The sequence below is a fragment of the Eucyclogobius newberryi genome, unplaced genomic scaffold (genome assembly GCF_026437365.1).
Source record: "Eucyclogobius newberryi isolate DKJ021-1_F unplaced genomic scaffold, fEucNew1.0.hap1 SCAF_12, whole genome shotgun sequence".
Lineage (NCBI taxonomy): Eukaryota > Metazoa > Chordata > Actinopteri > Gobiiformes > Gobiidae > Eucyclogobius > Eucyclogobius newberryi.
Window position 1 is genome coordinate 7,543,853 of NW_027315746.1, and position 9,345 is coordinate 7,553,197.

The 9,345-nt window shown below is 41.7% G+C and overlaps 1 protein-coding gene and 3 non-coding genes across 4 annotated transcripts in view; 2 read left to right on the forward strand and 2 right to left on the reverse strand.

The window, feature by feature from the left end:
- LOC140356015 (protein APCDD1) overlaps window positions 1-7,244 on the reverse strand; it is a 32,454-nt gene extending 25,210 nt beyond the window's left edge. The window contains exon 1 of the mRNA XM_072440699.1: window positions 7,108-7,244. Within this exon, the coding sequence (XP_072296800.1) occupies window positions 7,108-7,150 (43 nt within the window). The 5' untranslated portion in view covers window positions 7,151-7,244. The remainder of the gene's footprint in view (window positions 1-7,107) is intronic.
- Window positions 504-576, forward strand: trnav-aac (transfer RNA valine (anticodon AAC)). Its single transcript has one exon. It is a non-coding gene; the product is annotated as a tRNA-Val (tRNA).
- On the forward strand, window positions 3,860-3,932 carry trnav-cac (transfer RNA valine (anticodon CAC)). Its single transcript has one exon. It is a non-coding gene; the product is annotated as a tRNA-Val (tRNA).
- Window positions 7,245-8,799: 1,555 nt separating the features above from the next.
- Window positions 8,800-8,871, reverse strand: trnae-cuc (transfer RNA glutamic acid (anticodon CUC)). Its single transcript has one exon. It is a non-coding gene; the product is annotated as a tRNA-Glu (tRNA).
- Between the last annotated feature and the right edge of the window lie 474 nt (window positions 8,872-9,345).

The window sequence follows — 9,345 nt, forward strand, 5'->3', positions numbered from 1 at the left end:
ATCCAAATCAAACTAAATGTATGTTTTATGTAAATACAAGACATTCATATTTAAATATGTATTATTATAAGAGACTTGTTCTAAACACTGGACCACCAGGGAGCGCTGTTCACTGCATAGTTCTACCTGGAGTAGCAGGTCTAGTTTGAGTCTGGTCTTCAGTGTCCACAGTCACATGGAGGCTTTGGTGAACCATGATTTATTCTGTCTTTGAAATGTGCCTCACAACTGAGTTAAACAAAACTCCATTTTTCTGCTTGATCTTGTGAAACTTCATCCAATCAGCTTCAAGCATTCACCTATTCACCTAAATGTTCTGTCTTTTCCACATCATTTTCAGCAAGAGCCACAACATTGGATATATAGAACTAGAGTCGAGTGTGCTGCACATATAAACTGCCATGCCGTGCGGTGCGAAGGCCCCTGACAGTGGGCAATGTAACACCTCCATCCAAGGAGCCATAAAAAATGAGAACGGTTGAGGAGGAAGTGAGCAGCAGCCAGTTCCCGTAGTGTAGTGGTTATCACATTCGCCTAACACGCGAAAGGTCCCCGGTTCGAGACCGGGCGGGAACAGCTCCTTTTGAAAGTTCAAAGGTCAAATAACTCAACAACATCAATGAATAGCTAAGGACAAAACTGTGTCACGTTAAACTAGACTATGTCTGACTACGACCACAAGCCACTACTTTATATTGTATTTTCCGGACTATAAGTCGCACCTTTTGTCATAGTTTTGACCGGGGTGCAACTTATACTTATATTTATACTCATATACTTATACTCCGGAGCGACTTATATGCGATATTAAGATAAGATAAGATAAGATATTCCTTTATTGTCCCACATGGGGAAATTTTATTGGTGCAACGCAGGTAGATACAGAGGTAGATACAGAAGAACAGATCACTTATAGGAAGTCTGAAAAACACTTTCAGTAGAAGATCTCCTATAAATAAATAAAAACTCCCATAAAAATAAATAAATAAATAAATACCATTGCATGTGATCCCGACAGTAATTGCACATGAATATGTGTCACGACAGCACATAGATTGCACATGAATTTCACAGTAATTGCACATGAATTCCAACAGCAATTGCACATATGACAGAATTGCACATCAGTATTAGGTTAGGTCAGTATTGCGAGTGTTCAGTACTAACAGTTTTTGTTATAAAGTCTGACAGCAGCAGGAAGGAAAGACCTACGGAACCTTTCCTTCACACATCGAGGGTGGATCAGTCTCTCACTGAAGCTGCTCTCCAGAGCGGAGAGAGTGTCCTGCAGGGGGCGACACTCATGGTCCAGCATAGATGTGAATCTAGCCAGGACCCTCCTGTCCCCCACCTCCTACACCGAGTCCAGAGCACAGCCCAGGACGGAGCTGGACTTCTTGATGACTGTCCAGCCTCTTCCTCTCCCTCACTGTGATGCTGCTGCTCCAGCAGGCCACACCGTACAGGAGCTGATGCCACCACAGAGTCGTAGAAGGTCTTCAGGAGTGGCCCTGTCAGGAGTGGCCCTGTCAGGAGTGGCCCTGTCAGGAGTGGCCCTGTCACTCCAAAAGACCTGAGTCTCCTCAGGAGGTAGAGCCGACTCTGGCTCTTCCTGTACAGTCTGTGTTATGAGTCCAGTCCAGTTTGTGGTTCAGATGAACACCAGGTACTTGTATGAGTCCACTCTCTCAATGTCCCGTCCCTGGATGTTCACTGGTGAGGGGGCAGTGGGGTGGCGTCTGCGGAAATCCACCACTATTATTATATTATATATTATATTATATGTTATTATTTGTTATTTTCATACACTATATTATTTGTTATTTTCACACTTGCAACTGCATTTCATACTCCAGTGCAACTTATATATGTTTTTTTCTTTTCTATTATGCATTTTTTGGCTGCGACTTATAGTCCAGAAAATACGGTACATGAGCAGACAATCAAGGTGACATCAAAAATAAAAACATATTCAATGAATCAAACAAACTGTACAAACCTAGATTTAAAAAGTCTGTGAAACTAAGTTCATTATGAAACTGAGGCAATAATCACTGTGTTAATTACAATAAACGGACATTACTCTGACCGTTTTTGATACGAGAGAAAGACTCGATGTGACTTTAATGACTCCATGTGACTTTAATGACTCCATGTGACTTTAATGACTCCATGTGACTTTGATGACTCGATGTGACTTTAATGACTCCATGTGACTTTAATGACTCCATGTGACTTTAATGACTCCATGTGACTTTAATGACTCCATGTGACTTTAATGACTCCATGTGACTTTGATGACTCGATGTGACTTTAATGACTCCATGTGACTTTAATGACTCCATGTGACTTTAATGACTCCATGTGACTTTGATGACTCGATGTGACTTTAATGACTCCATGTGACTTTAATGACTCCATGTGACTTTAATGACTCCATGTGACTTTAATGACTCGATGTGACTTTGATGACTCGATGTGACTTTAATGACTCGATGTGACTTTAATGACTCCATGTGACTTTAATGACTCGATGTGACTTTAATGACTCCATGTGACTTTAATGACTCGATGTGACTTTGATGACTCCATGTGACTTTAATGACTCCATGTGACTTTAATGACTCGATGTGACTTTGATGACTCGATGTGACTTTAATGACTCGATGTGACTTTAATGACTCGATGTGACTTTAATGACTCGATGTGACTTTAATGACTCAATGTGATTTTAATGACTCAATGTGACTTTAATGACAGGTGCGACTCGGGACAGAGTGAAGGACCCAGCGCATAACAGTGGAATTAAACTTATTCAGAGCAGCAAATACAACTAAAACTTCAAGCTTCAAATACAAATACAAATGCTGCATCAAGTTATAGAGTGCACCTTTAAATAAAGGGAGTGTCTGCAGAGCCGCGGCGCGCGGCCGAAACTGTCATGTTATTTTTGTGCCGGCCGCGTGCCGCAATTGTCCTTTTATTACGCCTACTGCTGAATCTGTGACGCTGTCACATCTTCTCCCCTTTGTTTTACTATTAAAAAAGCATTCTAATTTGACGCAATTCTGACTTTATCCGCGCAAACGGCAGCAAATTTTAAATTTGGGAGATTTCTGAAATTCTAGCTATGGTCTCTGTGCGGCAAAATTTGAATAACTTTTGATGTCCCACTCCTCAGTACCATTTTCACTAAAAATGTCAGCTTTTTAGGGCCAACGCCCTGGGAGGAGTTCGTAAAAGTACGACGTTTGGAAAAACTCCCGAGTCATGCTTAGCCATTTTTGAACCAATATGGCCGACATTTGGTTGGGTGGACGGCGTTGCCGTAATAATATTTTTTACTTCTCTTGTCACCATCTACCTCTGCGCCAAATTTCATAATTCTACGATCAGATTTTTCTGGGGTCATTTCCTATCTCTCAATGCATTTTTGGTACATTTGGGGGCGCTGACGCGCCAATTTTTAAAATTTTAGAAAAGGGAGATAGCCAGAATGTAGAGAGGCACGATTTTAACAGATGTGCAAATTTTTGTGACTTTTCGTCAATGTTCACTGGGTGAAAAATAGGGGGGTTGGTCCCGAGAAGAAGAAGAAGAAGAAGAAGAAGAAGAAGAAGAAGAAGAAGAAGAAGAAGAAGAAGAAGAAGAAGAAGAAGAAGAAAGAAAGATTAATATTCCGATGCGAAAATAATTTTTCCCATTTTTCAAATATCATAAACTATACATTTTCAGACCCCATGGTGTGGGTCCCTGGTCACTGACGGGTACTTCCGTTAATTTAAACACTCTTCTCACCTCCTTCAACGTGACATGTGGGAGGGAAGATATAACAGGGGATCAGGGAGATGAACAGCCAGTTTCCGTAGTGTAGTGGTTATCACGTTCGCCTCACACGCGAAAGGTCCCCGGTTCGAGACCGGGCGGAAACAGTTCCTTTTAACACTATTACGTGTTAATAAAACTGTTTAAACCCTGTAAATGGGTAATTACTGTGATTAGGGATTGGACAATACACAATAATATCATTTATCGCGTAAAAAAAATAAAATAATTTGCTGTACATTTTGAAGAATCACAATATTATTTTAGTCATCAACTGGTCGATCTATTATTACTACTGTACACTGAGACTTTTTAAATACATTATCAACCAAATAAAGGTTGAAATACGGTGACTGAAGACTTCTAGAAAGAGAATATTTACGAATAAAGTGTATGATTGATGAAATTCCCAAAATGTTTATACTTTTTTGACATTTTGACTCAATAATGCCGCTGTCTTTGTCATAAAAAGGTCGTTTTGTGCACATTTCAGACTCTGCACGGTCCAGAAAACGAACACGATCATCACAATACGACACAGACCAGCCGGTCATCGATTAGTCAGTTAATTGCTGTTATGAAGCCAGATTGTGCAGAAATAAGCAAATTATCCAAACTGTTCTCTAATAACAAAGTACAACTCTATAACCGCTGTTTAAACATGAAAACTATTGACAATATCGCTGTAAAATTGTGAATATTGCTAAAATATTCCGGTTATTGTCGTGATATTGTTGTCAATAGCAGGACAATGTGAGACACGGCAGTTGTAAAGTGAATTTAAAGGTTTAGGCTGCTATTGATCACTGTCACAGATTAAGGCCGATCCAGGTTTATGATTCACGTTTTAATCACAGGATTCTGCTCAAAGTTTAAACGTAAATTGACAAAAATAAAGACAAGAAATAGAGGCCAAACTATTAAAAAGACTCATGTATTTCAGAGCAACCGCATTGTTCAAGGACAGATACAAAACAAGGAGCAGAATGAAACAGTGCCAGGTTCACCACGAGTGCCAAGAAAAAACCTCAAAATGATTGTTCCATCTGTCATTACTGAACAATGAGTCGATTTAGTAACTATAGTAACTATGGTGACGTAGTTTAGGCCCCGAACAACAGAGAAGTCCTCACGTAAGACGACGCTTTACCGGCACAAAGATTTATAGTTTAATTGATAATTGTGATTATTCAGGTCGCAATATAATCGTGCGAAACCGAAAAATTATAATCGTGACAATTTTTGATTTTTTTTTAATTGATTTTTTAAAATTCAATTTAGAGAAAAGTGACAAGTTTCAAAGTAAATTATGTCTTTTTTCAGTTAAATCTAAAGAAATGTGACAACTTTAGAGGCAAAATTAACCTTGAGTCAAAACAGAAAACACGCAAAATTTCTTTACATCGTAAAGTGCTTTTTTATCTTGCCGTTTACGTCAAATTAATCATTCAGAAAGTTTAATTTCATAAAGCGAGTCACATGTTGAGGAGCGGTGACGTGCTAAGAAGGAAAGAACTGTTGATTCGGTCGTGATGTTAATAATCGTGAATAATGGTTAAATCGTTATTCTCACAATAATCGTTATGACTCACGTTTGAGACGGTGACGTCCCGAGTGAGCTCAAACTCCTCTTATCTGAGTCTGGTGTTTGAACTCGGGCCCAGGCGCTCGCTCTCTCACGATCTGACGTCGCAGAAACCGTGTCACGGCTCAAGGTTTTGGCCGTTTTACCGTCACCGTGTTTCGCCTCCTCTTTCTGGTCGTTCATCCAGAGGCTCGTTACCTCTTGAGTCAAAGCACGCATCACAATCCTACGTTTTAGAGTCACATCCAAAGTGAAGAGGTTCAGTTTTCCACACCCGCCAATGCCGCCTTAAAGGGGAAATATGCACGATTTAAGACTACATATTTTCGACGGCTGTAAACATTTAAACGTTTGGTTGCTTTGTTGTTTAATTGGTCGATGGTTTCGTAGTCGGACAAACCTTTTAGATTTATTATTATTTATTGGTATTATATATGGGCAACGGAAAAGAGAAGACGCAGAGTGAGTTTATTCTGCTTTTTTCTCGTATAAACGTGTAGTTTTGTGTTAAAAAGTTGTTATGGAGTGAACTCAGCGGTATTATGATTTTATGTGTGCATTTTGGGTCAAACATACGGTCGGATTATGAATATTCTGAACAGTTTTGATAGTTCTATACACTAAATATAGGATAAACAAACTGCAAAAACGTATTCAAAGCAAAGGGCATGTCTTTAATCGACAAAGAACTTGTTCAGTCGACTGCAGACCCATGAAAGTTCCACAAAATGGCATGAAACTCGACAGTCTCAATAGGAACTAAATCTAGCCAAGCATTTTTGGCAATAAAATGACTGGAATTGAACAAATTAGCGTTTGGTTTAACATCTTATCTTATCCTACATTCCAGGAACATAATAATAATAATACATGTCATTCAAGGCACTTCACAAAACATAACAGTAATAAAAGCAGACAAAAAACATACAAACACTACAACAATTAACGCAAAACGATAAAAACAAGACATGGAAGATGGAAAAACACGTTCTGACTTGATTTGGAAATTGACAAATTGACCAGAGTTTGGACCTTTGATTTACTGTGTCATAATTGTCATAATTGTGTTCTCTGTGGTTGTTCTGTGCTACTTCTTCTCTGTCTTTTCTGTCTGTTTTCTGTTCTTTACATGTCCTAAAATATGATTAAAAACAGTAAAACAATAGAGTAGCAAGAGTGAGAGACAAGCAGGTGACGGACCCTCCAAACCAGTAAAGTCACACACTGCAACTTTAACACGTGTTTTTCACCATTTCCGCAAAAAAACATCAAACATCGTGATTGCGTTAGATTTGCGATCACAGCATTTCAAAAACGTGCAGCAGTTAAAACTACATATTCATCTGGTATTTGCAGCTAAATAACAAATTCAAACGCACATCTGACGCAAAACAAAAGAGATTCGCACCGCAGCGCATTTTCATAGGTTATAATTGGCTTGTTTGTTAGTTGGTACTTTTTGAGTGCCAATGTCTCATAAAATAGTTTATTTTTAAGCAACCGGCTCCAAACTGCATTTTAATGACGGTTCAAGTGGATTTAATTACAGGCTGCGCGGTTCAGAACAGCAACTTCGGCAAAAAACTGCGTGAAAAGTCAAATATAGGCTACGTTTTTTTGTACTTGCAACAAACACGTGCGGATAAAACAACTGCGGTTCAAAGTGAAACAAGTGTGATAGTGTCACATTGACTCACCCAGGAGCGTCAGGAGCCGCCGCAGCGCGCGCGCGGGCCCCATCGGAGCGGGAAAACACCGGTCACTGGTCACGCACTGAAGTTCACGCGTCCGGCGTCATGACCCGCGGGGAAAGATCCACGGAGCCGCGCGTCATCCCGTTTGCATCGCGGGAAAAGATGTGCAAAAGGTGCGCCGAGGGAAGGAAGGAGCCGCTGCGTCTCCGGGGGCCCCGCCTCTGCTGCGGGGGCCCCGCCTCTGCTCCGGGGGTGGAGTCTGCTCTGCTGCACGCGCGGGTTGAACTGGAGAGAGTTAAAGGTTCATTATTCAGACAAGCAGAACAGATCTTTACATTTTGATTAAGTTTAATTTTATTTTTAAGTTTTTAGCCCCTAAAGGAAACCGGGGCTGGGTGTTGCTCAAAAACCTCTTTAAAAACACAAGAACACAAGAAAGAACTGTTTGTCCAACTTATTCTGTTCAAAAGTTATTGATAACATTATTTTGATGATAATTGTTAATATTGTACATACTTTTAAACAAAATAAACTTCTTTTATGCATAAATCTTTTCCGTAACACTTCAGGGTCGGTTGTCACAGCAGAGTCAGACCTCTGTGCAGGGCATGGATCTGTTTGCCTGACCAGTCGTTCTCAACACGTTTTGACAAACCACTGAGAGCAGAGACAGAACCAATCACATAAACCCAGAAGTGACGCAATAAAAAGTGACACGCTTAATCGGATATTACGTAGCCCATGTCAACAAGGCGTGTTCCACATTATCCGTCCTGAACGCAGAAAATGTCTCCTGAATCACGATGACGCCCTTCGTATAACCGCATCTAACGCACGTTCATCACGGCGAGTAGAGCGGACTTTCCTGATCGTTCAAACCGAAGCAGAAGTAAACACTCGGTCACGAGCCGGGTCACGAGCCGGGTCAGGAGCCGGGTCACGAGCCGGGTCAGGAGCCGGGTCACGAGCCGGGTCACGAGCCGGGTCACGAGTCGGGTCAGAAGCCGGGTCACGAGCCGTGTCTGCCATCTTGAATGTTTTGGAACGGGGGGTGGAAAGAGCTACTTCCGTATATCAGTGTGACGCGTAAAAACCTCCGCCTGGGATTGGTCGGTAAATGGATGACCGACGACTTCATTGGCTCTGACTCGAGGTCCAGACTCTTACGCATTTGAACAGAATGTGGGCGGGGCTGGCGGGTCAGGCAATGGATCTATGAGGCTTTTGAACATCACCATTCAATTCATTTGATTTCTGTCTTCATGTTGTCAAGTCCAAAAACATGGCATCGAGACCTAAGCTAAAGTGTCTGGAGGTCAGATTCTGGAGGTCAGATTCTGGAGGTCAGACTCTGGAGGTCAGATTCTGGAGGTCAGACTCTGGAGGTCAGATTCTCTCTCTGAGCTGAGGTTCTAGAAGCTCAAACGATTGTCTCCAGTAAAAAGCAGAAGACTAAACAGATCCACTGCAGTGACACATCTGTCTCATGAGGTGGTCTCATGTCTCATGAGGTGGTCTCATGTCTCATGAGGTGGTCTCATGTCTCATGAGGTGGTCTCATGTCTCATGAGGTGGTCTCATGTCTCATGAGGTGGTCTCATGTCTCATGAGGTGGTCTCTCTCTATTTCAGGGATTTCAACACAAATTGTTTCTGCTTAAATTAAAGATAAATTAAATGTTCTTCAAAAGGTCAGTTCCCTGACCGGGAATCGAACCCGGGCCGCGGCGGTGAGAGCGCCGAATCCTAACCACTAGACCACCAGGGAGCTCTGTAGAGGTCACTCAGAGGTCAGAATTCGGATTTGAAGATGCATCACAGTGAGCAGCTCAAAGTACCACCAGGAGGCGCTGTGCTGGGTTTACAATATATTCAATATATTCTCCTTTAAAGCAATTTTCATAATGATTATTTGTGTTTTAATTGTGATTTCAAAGCATCTTTTCATGTTCTGTGAAGCACTTTGCATTCAAACCGTGTCGTACAAATAGCCGTGCCCGTTTCTTACCCACAATCCTTCAGTAAACAGCCCATTCACTTCACTACACTCAGTTCCATTGTCAGCTCTTCTATAGAACTCGTCCTAATCCGTCGCCGCGGGAGACAAACTTCAACCCTCTTTTCTCCTGTGCTCTGGTGGCCACAGAGACCGCCCCACATCCGGATTGAGCCCCTTTGGAGCAGTGTTCATGGGGGGTTTGAATGGAGAGCAGGGCTGGGGGCACGGTCTGCCGGCTGCCCC